The 20,481-nt window shown below is 43.6% G+C and overlaps 1 protein-coding gene across 1 annotated transcript in view; it reads left to right on the top strand.

The window, feature by feature from the left end:
* Positions 1-20,481, top strand: part of LOC140737062 (ubiquitin-conjugating enzyme E2 U-like) — a 73,358-nt gene that overhangs the window by 37,598 nt on the left and 15,279 nt on the right. Inside the window, exons 6-7 of the mRNA XM_073063199.1 lie at positions 4,108-4,237; positions 10,898-10,970. Coding sequence (XP_072919300.1) covers positions 4,108-4,237; positions 10,898-10,970 — 203 coding nt within the window. The remainder of the gene's footprint in view (positions 1-4,107; positions 4,238-10,897; positions 10,971-20,481) is intronic.

The following is a 20,481-nucleotide window of genomic DNA, read 5'->3' as shown; positions in this document are numbered from 1 at the left end:
GACTTCTCTAACTTCCGTTTATGCCCCTCCTCCCCTTCTTACCCCATCTGACATATTTAGTTGTTTGTTTTTTTCTCTCTCTCTGCCCATTACTCTGCCTGTTTTCCATCTCCCTCTGGTGATTCCCCCCTCCCCTTTTCTTTCTCCTGAGGCCTCCCATCCCATGATCCTTTCCCTTCTCCAGCTCTGTATCCTTTTTGCCAATCAACTTTCCAGCTCTTAGCTTCATCCATCCCCTTCCTGTCTTCTCCTATCATTTTGGATCTCCCCCTACCCCTCCCACTTTCAAATCTCTTACTATCTCTTCTTTCAGTTAGTCCTGACGAAGGATCTCGGCCTGAAACGTCGACAGTGCTTCTTCCTATAGATGCTGCCTGGCCTGCTGTGTTCCACCAGCATTTTGTGTGTGTTATTTTTTATTTTAATTAGAGATACAGCATTGAACAGGCCCTTCCAACCCAAGGAGCCATACTGCCTGGCAACCAACCTATTTAACCCTAGTCTAATCACAAGACAATTTACAATCTACTAACTGGTAGTCTTTGGAATGTGGGAGTAAACTGGAGCACCCAAAGGAAATCCACACATCCATGGGGAGGACATACAAAATGGTTGTGGAAATTCCTCTTCAGCTGCTTTTTTACACTTTGTTCTTCCTACTTGTCTTGTCTCTAGCCCTTTAGTGCAGTGATTCTGCACAACACTCCTTGAAATATTATCATCTCTAATTTGATAGTGGCACTCACATTCTACACATTTTGTCTCTTCCTGCTGCTCCTTTTAGCTTTCTTCATTAGCAGATATCAAGCGTTTCTTAAAATGCCTTCATTTTTTAAAATGCAGCCATATCTGTGGTATACTTTGTAGCATTTTATGACTTTGTTTTAAATTCATTGTCTTTATTTGCTTTTTCCTCACGCTATTATCTCTGTATTCGAATAAGATGTAATCACCTGTGATTCCAGCAGAGGGAGCCATTGTCTGATTTGCAAATCCAAATGGCTTCAGCCAGCTCCCTGAAATATTCTTACTTCTTTTCTCTTTCCAACATACATTTTTGATGGGTCAGGATTTCAAACCAAGTCATACTTTTTATTATAAATATATCCATTATTTTTAATTCACATTTTTGAGTGGGCTTTGTGAGAAATCCAGCATTTAATGCCCATTTCTAACTGCCCTTTAGAAGGTGGTGATGAGCCACCCTCTTGAACACTTACATGTTACTGGTAGGCAAGGAGTTCCAGGACTGTGATCCAGTTAGGATGAATGACTAGAATGTATTTCCAGGTCAGAACAGTGTGTGATTTGAAGGGTAATCTGCAGGTAGAATGCTTCCATGTATCTGCTGCCCTTGTCCTTGGTGTTAGAAATTTTGGGTTTGGGAGGTGCCACCAGAATACCATTTATAGATAGTACACCTTGCAGCCACTATACAGCAATGATGAAGGGATTGAATGTCTGGGGATGCCAATCTCATGAGTTACTTTGTCGTTTATACAGAATATTACATCACAGTCCTGGAAATGCTCATGTAGCCTTTCTCTCATTTTGGGATATAACCAGTCATTAGGGAAATATTATTTTCTTTCATACTTACTTTTTCAGTCTTTTCACATTTCACGCTTCATTTTTCTACTGACAGCACTAACAAATACTTTAATATAGTAACCACTTACCAAAGTACTGTAACTCTTCTGGTAACTTGAACATCTGAATGTCTACAGAATTGTCCTGTCAATACCAATTTTTTTCTTCAAGCATTATATATGTTTGCATTTTTCATTTTGTAAAAATGTATGGAGATACAGCGCGAAACAGGCCCTCCTGACCCTTAGTGCCGCACCACCCAGCAACCCCCGATTCAACCCTAGCCTAATCATGGGACAATTTACAATGACCAGTTAGACTACTAACTGTTACATCTTTGGACTGCGGGAAGAAACCAGAGCACCTGGAGGAAACCCATGTAATCACACGAAGTACAGTTGAAGTCAGAAGTTTACATACACCATAGCCAAATACATTTAAACCATATATGTCGAACTCAAGGCCCGCGGGCCAAATCCGGCCCACGGTGGAATTATCTTTGGCCCGTGAGATAATATCTAATTACTATTAAAGCTGGCCCCAGTAATCGAAGCGCCTATGGCGTATGATATGGCTAATGCTGAGTTTATTCAGGTACCAGGTTTTCAGGGTTTTTAGTGTTTATTCGGCAGTCTTGCTCGGCAGTCTTCTTCATAAGAAACGGAATTTGTAAAGTGAAACACTTTGTAGTTATAGCAGAGACTGAGACACATGAGAGCAGGCTGAAAAAACGGAGGCAATGAAAGCTGCGTTCGCACGCGTCCGACTAATCCGGCCCGCATGAAGCTGCATTTTGCTCAATCCGGCCCGTGACCTAAAATGAGTTTGACACCCCTGATTCAAACTCAGTTTTTCACAATTCCTGACATTTAATCCTAGAAAACATTCCCTGTCTTAGGTCAGTTAGGATCACTAATTTATTTTAAGAATGTGAAATGTCAGAATAATAGTAGAGAGAATGATTTATTTCAGCTTTTATTTCTTTCATCACATTTCCAGTGGGTTAGAAGTTTACATACACTTTGTTAGTATTTGGTAGCATTGCCTTCAAATTGTTTAACTTGGGTCAAACATCTTGGGTAGCCTTCCACAAGCATCTCACAATAAGTTGCTGGATTTTTGTTCCATTCCTTTAGACAGAACTGGTGTAACTGAGTCAGGTTTGTAGGCCTCCTTGCTTGCACATGCTTTTTCAGATCTGCCCATAAATTTTCTCTCGGATTGAGGTCAGGGTTTTGTGATGGCCACTCCAATACCTTGACTTTGTTGTCCTTAAGCAATTTTGCCACAACTTTGGAGGTATGCTTGGGGTCATTGTCCATTTGGAAGACCCATTTGCGACTGAGCCTTAACTTCCTAGCTGATGTCTTGAGATGTTGCTTTAATATATCCACATAATTTTCCTTCCTCATTATGCCATCTATTTTGTGAAGTGCACCAGTCCCTCCTGCAGCAAAGCACTCCCACAACATGATGCTGCCACCCCCATGCTTCAGGATTGGGATTGTGTTCTTTGGCTTGCAAGCCTCACCCTTTTTCCTCCAAACATAACGATGGTCATTATGGCCAAACAGTTCAATTTTTGTTTCATCAGACTAGAGGACATTTCTCCAAAAAGTAAGTTCTTTGAACCCATGTGCACTTGCAAACTGTAGTCGGCTTTTTTTGTGGCGGTTTTGGAGCAGTGGCTTCTTCCTTGCTGAGCAGCCTTTCAGGTTATGTTGATATAGGACTGGTTTTACTGTGGATATTGTCTACCTGTTTCCTCCAGCATCTTCACAAGGTCCTTTGCTGTTGTTCTGGGATTGATTTGCACTCTTCGCGCCAAAGTACGTTCATCTCTAGGAGACAGAATGCATCTCCTTCCTGAGCGGTATGACGGCTGCGTGGTCCCATGGTGTTTATACTTGGGTACTATTGTTTGTACAGATGAACGTGGTACCTTCAGGCATTTTTAAATTGCTCCCAAGGATGAACCAGACTTGTGGAGGTCCACAATTTTTTTTTCTTGGTCTTGGCTGATTTCTTTTAATTTTGTTTGTAAATTTCTGAACCACTGGAATTGTGATATAGTCAATTAAAAGTGAAATAATCTGTCTGTAAACAATTGTTGGAAATATTACTCGTGTCATGTACAAAGTAGATGTCCTCAACGTCTTGCCAAAACTGTAGTTTGCTAATATGAAATCTGTGGAGTGGTTAAACAATGAGTTTTAATGACTTCAACCTAAGTGTATGCAAACTTCTGACTTCAACTGTATGTAATATCTTCTTATAGACAGTGGGTTGCTGCTACTGTAAACATTGGGCTAATCACTATGCTACTATAAATAAATTAAAATAAATTTAACTTAGATTGGGTTGAAAGCTCAGTTTTCAAGATAGCACAATGAGAACTGGACTGAGATAAATCAACTCTCTTGGAATTTTAATTAGTCTGGCAGCTTCTTTCTGAAATTGTGAAATTCTTAATTATGGGAAGCCTTATTCCAAGTTTTGCTGTAACCCCACAATTAGGTGATGTTGTCCAACCCAGTACTGGAAAATCCAGTCAACATGGAGGCTGCCAAGATGTTAATGGAGAATCCACCACGATATCGAGAAATGGTTTTGGAATGTGTCAGAACCTGCAAGCAGCTCAAAGCAAGTAAGATCAAAAAATTCAAAGTTCAAAATAATATTTATATAAGTACATACATATAACAATATATCACCTTTAGATTCATTTTCTTGCTGGCATTTAGAGGAAAATAAAGAAATACAATAGAATTTGTGAAGAACTATGTAAACAAAGTCTGACAAACAACTAATGTGCAAAAGAAAATAAATTGTGCAAATAAAATGTAATACTGAGAAAGTAAGTTGTAAAGAGTCCCTGAATGTGAGGCTGTAGGTTGAAGAATCAGTTCTAAGTTGTGGTGAGTGAAGGTATCATGTTGTTTCAGGTGTTACGAAAACCCCGTAACCAGGTAACTTACCAGCAAAGATAGATGGATCAGCTGAGTCTGATGATACTATTTTCAAACGTTTTATTCAAAAAGGGGCACAAACGTAAGGTTAATACAAACATTCAGATCATATACGTCGTCAATACTCAATCTAAAACACCGGTGTAATAATAATTAATCAGAAATAAGCTCTATAGTTGTCTAGGGGTAATACTGAGTCCAATTGAATATTAAAGTCACTTAGAAATCTGCAGTCTTTTCCGTTTGGGAACCGCTGGCATTTCACGTGTTGGAGAGAGAGAGGACTGGTGAGAGAAAGAACACTTGCCCGTTGTCTTTGCGAAACAATTCCCTGGAATCAGTTGTTAGCTAAAAGCGATTTTCCTTTGGCTTCAGCCACAGATTCCCGATCCGGAATCTGACGCACGTGGCCTCCTAAAAAAAATGGCTTCCCGCTCCCACAGGAATCGGTATCATGCTTCCTTGGTGTCTCCTTGGTGCGTCTGAGGGTCCTCCCCTCAGACCCGCCTTTATACTTCTTCACGGGATCGCAGGTGTCAATCAAGTTGCAGGTAATGCGATCTCTCTCTCAACCAGCCCACTTTGCCCGAGGGCTTTTCAGGTGGTCTCCATGAGACAATAGTCAAAGTCACTTTTATTCTGCTTCTTGGAAGAACATGGTCTTTCGCACCTCTCTCTCTCTTGGGTCAGTTGACCCCCCTTAACTAGAGTTCTTGCGATTTTCACAAAGGAGGGGGCCAACGGCATAACACCTCCCCCCATAATGGGTTTTTAACCAGCGGTTAAAAACAGGTTGACACAGGAATTTTTTTTTTGAATCTACATACTACACAAGCTTTTCTCTTCACAGAGTACTACTGTTATACATTCAAGTCAGTATCTAAACAGGTAACAAGTACAGTGCCCCTTTTCTTTAATACCTTAACCTCATGTGCCATACTAACGCCTGGTAGCATCAAACTTCAGCTCAATAACCACCTTATTTATTTGCTTTCTTCAGCAACATAACTAAGGAGGTGTGATCTTAGCTTACATACATCTACAAAGGTTCATGCAAAAGACAAATTTTTATGTTACTTTCAAACTTAACAGTCAATCTTCCATGGGGTTGTCTATTATTCACATACTTTGTCGAAATCCCTTAAAACCAGATCCTGTTATTTAAAATGGCATCCCGTCAACCCTCGCCCCGTTTCCAGTTAAGCTTGTGCACCAGTGTGGAATAGGCTTTCGCCTGCTCCTTTCATATGAGTTATTTTATCAACAATGTGTTCCAAACTTAGACCATTTTCCTATTTTTCCACACAATTCTTTAATTTTAAGCAAGTTGTTGGTTTTATCTTCAGGACCCTGCATGTTATTAGCTTTCAGTTTAAACTCTTGGTCCAAACAGCATTTCAAATTCTGCCTTTTCACAGCACCCTCTTGAATAACAATAGCGTGTGGGGCACCTTTACATTCCAAATCAACCTGTAATTGATTCGCAGGCACCGTGTTACCAAGCCATTGTCTCTGCAGCCTGGTTGCTGCTTCTGACATCAATCCAGACATTAAATTTTCTTCCTTCGATTTGGGAATTACAGATTTCCCGTCTCCCTCCACAACAACAGTTATCTCCCCATTCGTAAACTCCACATTAACTCTGAAGACCCCCTTCTGTACAACCCTCTGGGAACTCACACTTCCCAAGGTTAACCCCTTTTTCCCCGAACCAGGTCTATCTGACTCACGAGGACGGCCGCCCCGTTCCCCTGAATCAAATACCTCAGACTTCCCCTGAGCTCCGTTACCAGGGTCAGCACCACGTGCATCCCCATCTTGGACACACTCAAACGGGACATTGGCCTCTTCCAGGCTTTCAACACCCGTACCTTTTTCAAATTCTAACGTCCCCCGATCCTTCCAGTTACTCTCTAGGCAGCCCCCCGTTGGGGAAGGCGCAACCCTGCGAGCTGAAACAACCTCCTCGGCCATGTCAGCTGACTTCTCCACAGCAAGGATACCCTTCTCCTCTAAGACTGCCCTCATTTCACTCTCGGGACCATCGAGAACATCTTTAGAACTCTCAACTTCTCCAAACAATTCTGCCAAACCAGACAGATCAACCACGTCCAACTCTGGACGTTTTAACAGCTTTATCCGTTTCTCATCTTTATTTCCTACCTCTAGGACCTTTCTCTTCACTAAGGGGAGGGCTATCTCCTTACCCTTACCCCATTTCACTTTACTACTTTCTGTTTTACCACCCTCGGAACCCTCGTGGTATAGGGTCGGTAAAAACGTCTTGGCCAAATCACTACTGGCCCGATTTAAACTGCTCTCGTTCTCAGCTGCTTTTCTCGACAGGCTGCGAGTGACCGCGCATGCGCGACAGCTTTGGGACTCCAGGGGCGGGGCCACCGTACTCGCCGGTCGGCGGGTCGGCATCATGGCTGCCCAAATCCTCCCTCCTGCTAACACACTTTGTAACAACGCGACCCACTGCTCTTGTGGCCACTTCTGGTTCACTGCCACCTTTTCAAAAAGCAAGAAATAACTATCAACATCCGTCTCCTCGAACGGAGGTACTAATCTCAGCTCCCGACTAACATCAAACCCCTCCTCTCTCTCTATCCCTTGAGCTCTTCGCTCTTGCCTTCGCCTGTCCAGCTCCAATTCATGGATCCTTTGTTTCTCTGTCTCTGCTCGTTCCTTCTCTCTCCCGACCACTTCTAGCTCTTTTGACTTAATTTCATGTTCCCACCGTAATCTCTCTATCTCTAACTGATCCGTCGTACCAGCGGGTACTTTTTCAGGGATATTTTCCAACTCCTCTGCTTCAAACACATTCTCCCCAATGTAATACTGAGTTATGGCCCTTCGCACCTCCCGGTTTTTCATGGACGACTTCACCTCTGCGAGGTTTAACCCCTTCCCCAAATTTAACAAGTCTGATTTTGTAGCTTTCCATAGCGCCTCTACCGTCGGGTTTCTCCTAAATTCCTGCACATCCATCTTTGCTGGTTTCCCGTCTGGCTACCTGCGTAACCAGATTTAAGTTTGGACTTACAGCCCGATTCACTGACCCTCCCGTTTGGTTTCAAATCCGGGACGAGAACCCCACTTGTTACGAAAACCCCGTAACCAGGTAACTTACCAGCAAAGATAGATGGATCAGCTGAGTCTGATGCTACTATTTTCAAAAGTTTTATTCAAAAAGGGGCACAAACGTAAGGTTAATACAAACATTCAGATCATATACGTCGTCAATACTCAATCTAAAACACCGGTGTAATAATAATTAATCAGAAATAAGCTCTATAGTTGTCTAGGGGTAATACTGAATCCAATTGAATATTAAAGTCACTTAGAAATCTGCAGTCTTTTCCGTTTGGGAACCGCTGGCATTTCACGTGTTGGAGAGAGAGAGGACTGGTGAGAGAAAGAACACTTGCCCGTTGTCTTTGCGAAACAATTCCCTGGAATCAGTTGTTAGCTAAAAGCGATTTTCCTTTGGCTTCAGCCACAGATTCCCGATCCGGAATCTGACGCACGTGGCCTCCTAAAAAAAATGGCTTCCCGCTCCCACGGGAATCGGTATCATGCTTCCTTGGTGTCTCCTTGGAGCGTCTGAGGGTCCTCCCCTCAGACCCGCCTTTATACTTCTTCACGGGATCGCAGGTGTCAATCAAGTTGCAGGTAATGCGATCTCTCTCTCAACCAGCCCACTTTGCCCGAGGGCTTTTCAGGTGGTCTCCATGAGACAATAGTCAAAGTCACTTTTATTCTGCTTCTTGGAAGAACATGGTCTTTCACACGTCTCTCTCTCTTGGGTCAGTTGACCCCCCTTAACTAGAGTTCTTGCGATTTTCACAAAGGAGGGGGCCAACGGCATAACACAGGAGTCTGATGGTTGTAGGGTAGTAGCAGTTCTGAACCCGGTGGTGTGGAACTTGAGGCTTCTACACTTCCTGTTTGATGGTAGTAGTGAGAAGAAAGTATGGTCTGGATGGTGGGAGATCTTTGATGATGGATGCTACTTTCTTGTGGCAGCACTCCACATACAGTGGCATGCAAAATTTGGGCACCCCTGGTCAAAATTTCTGTTACTGTGAATAGTTAAGTGAGTAGAAGATGAACTTATCTCCAAAAGTCATAAAGTTAAAGATGAAACATTCTTTTCAACATTTTAAGCAAGATTAGTGTATTATTTTTGTTCTGTACAACTTCAGAGTGGGGAAAAAAGGAAAGGAGCACCATGCAAAAGTTTGGGCACCCCAAGAGATTTCAGCTCTCAGATAACTTTTACCAAGGCCTCAGACCTTAATTAGCTTGTTAGGGCTACGGCTTGTGCACAGCCATTGTTAGGAAAGGCCAGGTGATGCAAATTTCAAAGCTTTATAAATACCCTGACTCCTCAAACCTTGTCCCAACAATCAGCAGCCATGGGCTCCTCTAAGCAGCTGCCTAGCACTCTAAAAATTAAAATAAATGATGCTCACAAAGCAGGAGAAGGCTATAAGAAGATAGCAAAGTGTTTGAGGTAGCCGTTTCCTTAGTTTGTAATGTAATTAAGAAATGGCAGTTAACAGGAATGGTGGAGGTCAAGTTTAGGTCTGGAAGACCAAGAAAACTTTCCGAGAGTACTGCTCGTAGGATTGCTAGAAAAGCAAATCAAAACCCCCATTTGTCTGCAAAAGACCTTCAGGAAGATTTAGCGGACTCTGGAGTGGTGGTGCACTGTTCTACTGTGCAACGACACCTGCACAAATATGACCTTCATGGAAGAATCATCAGAAGAAAACCTTTCCTGCATCCTCGCCACAAAATTCAGCGTCAGAAGTTTGCAAAGGAACATCTAAACACGCCTGATGCATTTTGGAAACAAGTCCTGTGGACTGATGAGTTAAAATAGAACTTTTTGGCCGCAATGAGCAAAGGTATGTTTGGAGAAAAAAGGTGCAGAATTTCACGAAAAGAACACCTCTCCAACTGTTAACACAGGGGTGGATTGATCATGCTTTGGGCTTGTGTTGCAGCCAGTGGCACGGGGAACATTTCACTGGTAGAGGGAACAAATTCTGGAAGCAAGCATAACACATTTGTAAAAAAAAAAGCTGAAGATGAAAAGAGGATGGGTTCTAAAACAGGATAATGATCCTAAACATACCTCAAGATCCACAATGGACTACCTCAAGAGGCAGAAGCTGAAGGTTTTGCCATGGCCCTCATAGTCCCCTGACCTAAACATCACCGAAAATCTGTGGATAGACCTCAAAAGAGCAGTGCATGCATGACGGCCCAAGAATCTCACAGAATTAGAAGCCTTTTGCATGGAAGAATGGGCAAAAATCCCCCAAACAAGAATTGAAAGACTCTTAGTTAGCTACAAGAAAGCATTTACCAGCTGTGATACTTGCCAATAGGGGTGTTACTAAGTACTGACCATGCAGGGTGCCCAAACTTTTGCTTTGGGCCCTTTTCCTTTTTTGTTGTTTTGAAACTGTAGAAGATGGAAATAAAAAAGTAGTTTTGCTTAAAATATTAAAGAAATGTGTCATCTTTAACTTTATGCCTTTTGGAAATCAGGTCACCTTTTACTTGCTTAGCTATTCACAGTAACAAAAATTTTGACCGGGGTGCCCAAACTTTTGCATACCACTGTAAATGTGCTCAATGGTGTATTCCACCATTTTCTGTACCTTTTCCATTCCTGGGTGTTGATATTTCCATATGAGAAAATGGCTTACCAGATCTGGTTTCCACAACTTTGGGCTTGTGAGGATGGAAAATCGTCCATCATTCAGGATATCCCTATTTGAGCACTGTCCAATGACTCAGTCTGAAAAAGTAACAGTTATGTAGCTACTATTGGGCACACCCCACCCTACCCCATAGTAAAATGGGTGTCAATACTCATGTTTAGAATATCAGTGTTTCTGGCCATTTTCAAACCTAATTTGACAAATACTATAGAGCTGGAAGTGCTTATGTCAGAATAATCCTCAGTAAATTAGGAGAAAATGGGATGAAATAAGGAGAGGTGGTGAAGGATGCAAACAACTATAAGTACATAGATCAAATGTGTGTGTGTTTTGAAAATAATTTATGCAGATCAAAGATTTTAACCCAACAGAGTATGTTCATGCTGCATTTGGCAGTCATCGGTTTACATTCTGTAATCTGCATGCTTCACATTTAGAATGCTACGGGGATGGTAATTTCTTTGAAGATTCCAACCTGGCAGCTAAATTTGGTAATGCTAGCTGGAGATTTGAGGAAACAGGAAATAAAATGTGACAATGTTATTCTTTGTATGGATGGTAGAGTCTCTCAAGTTTGCTTATGATCCTCAACAGCTGGAGTGAACTTCGCAGTTGAATGTTTTCCTGTGGCTCACTTTCAAAGCCAAACTTACAGCAAACTGCGGAGGTGAGTAGATAAATGGAACCAGGTATAAGCAATGAGCATTCAGATATTCAAGACACACACAAAACAAAGTTTTTCTGTAAATGCAATATATTGTTTGAAGTGGCAACACATGTTACGTTTTCTCTCAGTCACCAAATACTTCCTCACTTAGCATCTCCATGCTGTCAAATCCTCTTGGCTTTTAAATTTACTGAAGCTCTTTCTCTGCAGTAGAGATCTCTTTACCACCTATTTTGATAAGCTCAGTGTTTTTGAATTTTCAGGTTTTTTAAACATAAAAAGCCAGCAGGAAAATGAAAGATGAATTTTGAAAAATCCGCAGAGAAACAGTTCTTTTTTTGAACAACAGTGAAATTCCAGGAAAATATGAGGGTATCAGTGAAAGCAGATGTGTTACCAGGAAATGAGAAGATGGAATATTTCAGAATGGAGTCAAATAATTATAGACAGCAACAGAATTGTGCAAAATGTTGAAATTAATTATCAAAAATAAATAACAGCATCTGTGCAAAATGACCTAGTTTTCATAACTCAGACTGTCCAAATTCTTTGACCTGCTTGAAGTAGTGATAAGCCCTGTAGGATGTAATGGACTTAACTAGATTCCTAAAATTTAGTGTACCTCAATAGCCAAATTCAAAACTTACATTTGAGATAAACCTGACAGAAAAAAATGCCTGAAGTCTATGAAGAACAATTACTTTTAGAGGAGTTATGTGGAGTTTTCTTTTGTGTCAGGGAGAGATGGAGTCTGATTAAAGTGGTTAGTATCAGCATGACTTTTAAACATTTAGTATGAATGCTGTATATTCAGAAACAGATGAAATTAGTTTCACAGTTGATATAAAACTAGGAAAGACAATGAAATCAAGTCAGAAATCAGAATGTGCAGACTAGATGTGCAAGTGGGTAAAGAACAGCAAACCATGCAGATTGTAAAAACAATTGAGATGAATACTTGCTAATAAAAGTTGAAGTTGTCTAAATTGAAACAGAATCAGGCTTCAGAATTTAGGGACAATGCCAGACAGGTCTTGTAAATGGATAGTAGCGGTCAGCAAAGCCAGTGGGAATATTGTGGTGCATTGCCAAAACAGTACAATTGAAGGGATAAACAGTTATACCTCCCTGGGTTGAACGTGGAGAATGGGTTTGCTTTGAGAATACCCAAGATCATTAGAAAGACATTTACTGAATTTTGGCAATTCAACCATTAATGAAAACCTGATGGTCTTCAACAGGCCAGACGTAAATGACTGGACTAATTTGGCAATATGCCATAGATGTATGAATAATTAATTGATATTAGCAGCAATATAGTACATCAAAAATATTTCTTCCAGATAATTGTGGATAACTTGAACCCAATGGCTTCCATGGATTGATGCAATCCATTCCATGATAATGAAGTGTAACCATTGGTTAAACATCCATGAAGTATCATTTCTGAGTCCTGAAAGTAGGTCTTCAACAACATGATTTCAATCAAATAGAAGAATTTTTATGACACTGGAGCCAGTAAATTCAGTGGACATTTGATTGTCTTATTTTCTCTCCTTAAGACTTTCTGTTCTGTTGATTTATAACTTTCCTTTATCTCTTGCTAAAAGATATATATTCATTAATCATCAAAAACTTTCCTTCGGATATCATAGTGTAATTTCCAGAAATGGGGGATATTTTAGACAACCCATCTTTAGAATTTGGGTACATTACACAGTACTTCTATGGTGTTTGGAAGTTGCTGTTTGACTGCTTTAATTATGCTGTTAATTATACTGGAAAATCCAGCACATTGTTAATCAAATATTCAGCTGCTTCACTTCAGAAAAGTATAAAGAAATGACTTTTTCATCATTTACACATGACCACCATTTATTTATTTATAAATATGTATGGTATTTATTTAAATTTTCTTTGATTTCAGTGTCAATCCTTCAGTAGTATTCTAAGAATGAAACACCTGGGTGACCAGCATAATCTTATCTTAACATGTGATCTCATCTTCAGTAAAGCACTGGAAATTGCTTCCATGTGTTTGAAATAAATAATGATCAATAGGCTTTCCTTAAATATCTCAGATTTCAGTCAATGCTGAGCATTAGCAGACCTTCAATTTCTTGCTGCATTCTTCTCTTCCATCTAATTTGTTGCATCAGGTTACTTGTGATACAAAGGAAATCAAAGGGAAACTTACAGAAAAATTATCATTTTATGTGTGTGATTAGCTATTAGAGGAAGGTATGTGTGTGCTCAACATGATGTTGGTGACGCCACATTTGGAATATTGTGTTCAGATTTGGTCTCCAAGCTATAGGAAAAATGCTATTAAGACAAAAATAAGGTAGAGGAGATTTACAAGGATGTTGCTGGGACCTGAAGGACTGAGTTATGGAGATAGGTTATGTAGGTTGGAGAATAGAATGAGGAGTGATCTTGCAGAGATGAAATTAAAATTGAAAAGCCTATTATTTGTCCATGCTGACCAAGACTCCTATCTAAGCTGAGGGCATCGGGTGAATGTGCACAGTCTTTTCCCCAGAGGTGGAGAATGAAGAACTAGAAGACAGGTTTAGGGTGAGAGGGGAGAGACTGAGACTTTCAGTGTGTGCAAGCTTTTAAACACAATATGCACAAGACATTAATATTAATGGTCAGGGAAGCAAATTCTGCTGGTATTGATTGGGAGGCCAGTCATGGTTTTGTTGGAATTCAAAATTATACAATTTTCACTTTTTTAATTTTACTATTACTTCACCAATGTCAGCCAGATCACGGAAACAGTGAAGAAACATTTTAAAAATCAAAATACACACTAATCAAATCTACCCATTATCTAATTAAAACAAGAATTTATGACCGATCTTAAAGTGGTCAAAGTAGCAAACCAGAGGCAGATGAAAGAGTTGTGGGAGAGATACAGAGAAGAGAAAGGCTGTGGGGATAAAGATTCAAAGCATTGCTTTCTTTTCGGTGAAGGATCTGCCAGTCTGTTTTTATTTTCGTGGCATAAGCATGCAGAACCAACTTTTCTACATCCCAAGTTATACTGTTACAGGACTTAGCTTACTCCTGAATGGTCACAATGCAATCATATTTTCCTGTGGTGCTTTAAAAAAATAAAATTACAGCTTCTCTGATCACGCGGGCAAAGAACAGCGCAATGTGGAACTAAGATATGCAGATCCTGAAGTTCAATCTATGCAAGTAGGGATGATCAAGGAGTTGGGTTCTGTCGAAGTTTTCCTTTCTTCTGGAACCATTTCTCTTCTTGCAAAGTTCTGCATACTTACTGCTATTCACAATCTTCTATATAGCAGTTGTAAAAATAGAAAATTTAGATTTCACCCTGTGGTGAACTACATATACCTGTCTGGACTGCTCCTGTGGTTCCTCCCACAGACCCCTGCTGACTGCTCCTGTGGCTCCTCCCACAGACCCCCGCTGACTGCTCCTGTGGCTCCTCCCACAGACCCCTGTATAAAGGCGACTGAGGCCTGTTGCCCAGCCTCATTCCCCAGGATGTAGTGTTTTTCATTCTTCCAGTCAATAAAAGCCGATACCTCGCTTGTTACGTCTCAGAGTGAGTTATTGATGGTGCATCAATTTTATTGACTGGAAGTTAAAGCATGGAAACCGCTTTACGTCCGGAACGGTTGGATTTGGACCCCCAAGACCCTGAAGCAGCTCTTGCCTTTGAACTCTGGCTTGCATGCTTCCAATCATACTTGGAGGAGGTTTGTGCAACTGACCCTGCTGTTAGGCACAGAATTCTCCTCTCGAGAGTCGCCCCAAAAGTTTATTCATTCATCAGGGACCTCTCGACCTATGAAGGGGCGCTTGACGCCTTCAAAAGACAGTACCTGCGGCCGGTGAACGCCGTCTATGCCAGACATCGCTTGGCCACGCGCAAACAGCGACCTACGGAGTCGACCGCTGAATTTCTCCGAGCTCTACAGGCACTCGTGCGGACTTGTGACTGCAAAACACTCACAGCGGAACAGCATGCGGAACTCTTGGTCCGAGATGCCTTTGTGACCGGAATCAGGTCAGTGTATGTGCACCAGCGGCTGCTGGAAAAAGCTGATCTGACCTTACGCTCAGCGATCGAGACGGCTGATACGCTGGAGGCTGCTCTGCTCTATGCTGATGCTGTCCAGCCGCACGATTCCCCGCCGGGTCCGTGGACGTCTCCGGCCCCACCGCCACCAGTTCCTGCGAGCGAATTCGCCAACGCCGCTGCCAGTCGCGGTTCCACGAACTCCCCGAACTCGTCAGACAGAAAACTTTGTTACTTTTGTGGGCTCCTGAAACATTCCCGAAACAATTGCCCAGATCGAGAAGCTACCTGCTCCAGCTGTGGGAAAAAGGGCCATTTTGCCAGAGCCTGTAAGTCTAAACCACACGTGGGGTCGAGCAGCGATGCGTCTGAGACCTGGGGGCCGCCATCTTGCATGCCCGGATGTGAACAACCATCTTTGCCGGCGTCACCATGCGCCGCCCCTACCTACCCGTGTGAGACCTGGGGGCCGCCATCTTGCATGCCCGGATGTGAGCAGCCATCTTTGCTGGCATCACCATGCCCCGCCCCCGACTCGCCGGAGTTTACCGGGCACCAGGACGGCTCAACTCTGGCCACCGTAACCCTTGACCAAAGCGCGCCACACCAGCTCGCAAGGTCGATGATGGATATCCTGGTGGAGGGACACAGGACTAGCTGCCTGTTTGACACAGGCAGCACTGAGAGTTTTATTGACCCGGCCACAGTGCAACGCTGTGGACTCGTGACACGGCTGGTAAGTCAGAGGATCACCTTGGCTTCTGGGTCGCATTCCACAGACATCCGGGTGGGTTGTGTAGCGACATTGGTGGTGCAGGGCACAGAATATCGGAACTTTGCGCTCCTGGTCATGCCTCGACTGTGCGCACCTGTGCTATTGGGCCTGGACTTCCAGAGCCATCTCGAAAGTGTGACTATGGCATATGACGGGCCCCTCCCACCACTCACTGTCAGGAATCCTCAGTTTGGTGGGACTTCACCATATACACCGAACCACACATCCGGCCCAGCACCATGCCGATAGGTGTGCTACTGACACTACTTGCAGCCTCTCCACCCTCAAGATCCCTCCCCCATCGCTGTTCACCAACCTGACCCCCGACTGTAAACCTGTGACAACTAAAAGCAGGAGGTACAGCGCAGGGGACAGGGCCTTCATTCAGTCAGAGGTGCAGTGGCTGCTCGGGGAGGGGATCATTGAGCCAAGCACAAGCCCTTGGTGGTCCCAGGTGGTTGTTGTTCGGACTGGGCAGAAAAATAGGATGGTTGTGGACTATAGTCAGACCATCAATAGGTTCACGCAGCTTGACGCGTACCCCCTACCCCGCAGCGCGGATATGGTCAACCAGATAGCTCAGTACAAGGTGTACTCGACGATAGATCTGAAATCCGCTTATCACCAACTCCCCATCCGCCCAGAGGACCGCCCCCTACACCGCCTTCGAGGCGGGTGGCAGGCTCTATCACTTCCTGCGCGTCCCATTTGGTGTCACCAATGGTGTCTCAGTCTTCCAGAGGGAGATGGACCGGATGGTGGGCCGGTACAAACTGAAGGCCACATTTCCCTATCTAGATAACATCACCATTTGTGGTCGCGACTGGTCGGATCATGACGCCAACCTCCAACGATTTTTCCAAGTGGCCGAAGCTTTGAACCTTACTTATAACAGGGACAAGTGTGTGTTCAGAACCACCCGACTCGCTATCCTTGGGTATGTCGTGGAGAACGGGGTCATTGGCCCTGATCCCAACCGTATGCGCCCCCTGTTAGAACTCCCTCTTCCCACCACTCTCAAAGCCCTCCGGCGGTGCCTGGGTTTTTTTCCTATTACGCCCAATGGGTCCCCCATTACGCAGACAAGGCCCGCCCCCTGGTCAAGTCTACCACTTTTCCCCTCTCTGCTGAAGCCTGCGCGGCCTTCAGCTGCATTAAAGGGGACATTGCCAAAGCAACGATGCATGCGGTGGACGAGACCATTCCCTTCCAAGTAGAGAGTGACGCCTCCGATTTCGCGCTTGCCGCTACCCTCAATCAGGAAGGCAGACCAGTGGCATTTTTTTCTCGTACCCTTCAAGGCTCTGAACTTCGGCACTCCGCGGTGGAGAAAGAAGCCCAGGCCATAGTGGAAGCTATTAGGCACTGGAGGCACTATCTCGCCGGCAAAAGGTTCACCTTGCTGACCGACCAGCGCTCGGTTGCGTTCATGTTCAGCAACCAACAGCGGGGCAAAATCAAAAATGATAAAATTTTGCGGTGGAGAATAGAACTCTCCACCTACAATTATGATATCCTGTACCGGCCTGGCAGACTCAATGAACCCTCTGATGCCCTATCCCGGGGAACGTGTGCTAGCGCACAGCTCGACCAGCTGTATGCCCTTCATGCACATCTTTGCCATCCGGGAGTCACCCGATTTTACCATTTCGTTAAAACCCAGAACCTGCCGTACTCCCTGGAGGACATCAGGACGATGACCAGAGACTGCCAGATCTGCGCTGAGTGCAAACCGCACTTCTACCGTCCTGACACTGCGCAGCTTGTCAAGGCCACCCGCCCTTTTGAGCGACTGAGTGTTGACTTTAAGGGCCCCCTTCCCTCCACCGACCGCAATGTCTATTTTCTCAGTATTATTGACGAGTACTCGCGATTCCCCTTTGCCATTCCCTGCCCCGACACTACTACCACGTCCGTCATAAAAGCCCTGCGCCAGCTCTTCACTCTGTTCGGATACCCCTGCTTTATCCACAGTGATAGAGGGTCCTCCTTTATGAGTGACGAGTTGTGCTGGTTCCTGCTAGCTAGGGGCATTGCTACTAGTCGAACCACGAGTTATAATCCCCGGGGGAATGGACAGGTGGAGAGGGAGAATGCCACAGTGTGGAAGGCCACACTTTTAGCCCTTAAGTCAAAAGGGTTGCCGGTCTCCCGATGGCAGGAGGTCCTCCCTGAGGCACTCCACTCTATCTGCTCCCTGTTGTGTACGTCCACCAATGCCACCCCTCACGAACGCCTATTCTCTTTTCCCAGGAAGTCTGTCACTGGGACCACCCTACCAGTTTGGCTGACGTCCCCGGGGCCAGTGCTGCTACATAAACATGTGAGGAGTAATAAATACTCCCCGCTGGTCGAGAGGGTTCACCTTCTGCATGCTAACCCCCAGTATGCCTACGTGGTCTTGCCTGATGGGCGGGAGGACACGGTCTCTGTCCGCGACCTGGCGCCCGCCGGAGCAGCAGACCACTACCCCGTACACTCCACGGTAACTATGAACCCTGTACCCGAGGTGACACCGCGCACACCGTGCCCCACCCAGACTCCTCACGACGCTCATGTACCGGGCATCTTGTACGCGTCTATTCCGGGGGCCTTGCACACACGTGAGGGATCCCTGACACCTCCAGTTGGGCCAGAACCAGCACAATCTCCGTCTCCGGTGCAATCACCACCTCCGGCACCTGTGCAATTGCAGCCGGAGCTATGTAGATCGCAGCGAAAGATTCGACCACCTGATAGACTTAACCTGTAAATACACTTGTAAGAAACTTCGCCACCTGGGGACTCTTTTAAAACAAAGGGGGGGGGGGGTGAATGTGGTGAACTACATATACCTGTCTGGACTGCTCCTGTGGCTCCTCCCACTGACCCCTGCTGACTGCTTCTGTGGCTCCTCCCACAGACCCCTGCTGACTGCTCCTGTGGCTCCTCCCACAGACCCCTGTATAAAGGCGACTGAGGCCTGTTGCCCAGCCTCATTCCCCAGGATGTAGTGTTGTTCATTCTTCCAGTCAATAAAAGCCGATACCTCGCTTCTTACGTCTCAGAGTGAGTTATTGATGGTGCATCACACCCTCAGAACTGTTCTGGATTCCTCAGTACATTCTCAATTCCTCTGACTGTATACAATTGACCTTTTTTTTTGTTTCTTACATACGCACTGAAGTATTTTTGTAACCACTTTTTCTTCCTCAAAAATCTTCCAAGAAATATCTCTAATTGTATCCATTGAAGACTTTGACTTGGTGTTCAGGGTCTTGCATAAAGGATAGATTGTTGGACTGCTTCTGGTGATTGTAAATAAAGAATGCAGAAAAACAAATTGTTGATCAACAAAGGGATCTGGGTGTCACACACTGAATGCAATCATGCAGGTGCAGCACTTAAGGTACATACAGTAAGTTGTATGCTGCCTTTTTACAAGAGGTTTTGAGTATAAGGATATCATAAAACAACAATACAGGGTCTTGGTGGGATCAAACCTGAACTATGTGCATTTTAGTCTCCTTACCTCTAAAGGGATTTAATTACCATTGAGGGAATATAACAAAATTTCACCAGATTGATTCCTGGGATAGTGAGTCTGTCATGCAAAAAGAAATTAGGTAAACTGGGCCTATATTCTCTTGACTTTAGAAGATTGATTGATTTCAATAAAACATATAAAATTCTGATAGAGCTTAATAGAATGGATGGAGGGAGAACTTTTTCTTGTTATGGAGATCTAAAACTAAGTTCACAGGATCAGGCAGCACAGTAGCATAGAGGTTAGCACAACACTTTACAGTACAGACGACCCAGGTTCATTTGAAACCGTTGCCTGTAAGGCATTTGTACATTCTCCCCAGGACCGTGTGAGTGTACTCCAGGTTCTGCGGTTTTCTGCCACAGTCCAAAGACATACCGGTTGGTTAATTGGTCATTGTAAATTGCCCCGTGATCAGGCTTGGATTAAATTGTAGGATTGCTGGGCAGCATGGCTTGAAGGGTCAAAGGGCCTATCGTGCTGTATCAATAAATATATAAATAAATATGGGGTGTAATGTGTTGGAATGAGATGAGAAAAAATTTCACCACTCAGAGAGTTGTGAATCTGTGGAATGTTCACCACAGAAAGTTGTGAAGGCCAAATTACTGAATATATTTAAGAAGGAGGTAGATGAACTTCCAGACAGAAAAAAGGGATTTGGGGAGAGTGTGGGAATGTGACTGAGATAATGGATCAACAATAATTGAAGAGTGGAACAGACTAAAGGGGCAAAATTACTTACCCCCACCTCTATTACCCCAATGCCATTAGGCTTTACAATTCAACCGCCAGGAGTAAGATATGTTAAAGTGCCGGGGTTGATTGTATTTAATGTAATTAAGTAAACTACTTAAGAACTTTTAAAAAGCTATTATTAATGCTTTTTGAGAGAGTGATTTAGAGGCATATCATATTTTTACTGAGTTAAGTATTGTATGAAATTAGTTTTGCTACAACAAGTGTATGGGACATTGGAAAAAATGTTGAATTTCCCCATGGGGATGAATAAAGTATCTATCTATCTATCTATTTTCCATGTCCTGTTAATATTTCATTCCTAGCTTTCAGTTGATTGTTTTGAATTTACTTTTGGTTTTATAATAGGGGAAGTTTTATAATCATTAGTCACCTTTGGCCAGTTATTAAT

The sequence above is a fragment of the Hemitrygon akajei genome, chromosome 12, assembly GCF_048418815.1.
Source record: "Hemitrygon akajei chromosome 12, sHemAka1.3, whole genome shotgun sequence".
NCBI classification, from domain to species: domain Eukaryota; kingdom Metazoa; phylum Chordata; class Chondrichthyes; order Myliobatiformes; family Dasyatidae; genus Hemitrygon; species Hemitrygon akajei.
Note: the sequence above shows the minus strand (reverse complement) of the source record. Positions and strands in the feature narration are given on the sequence as shown.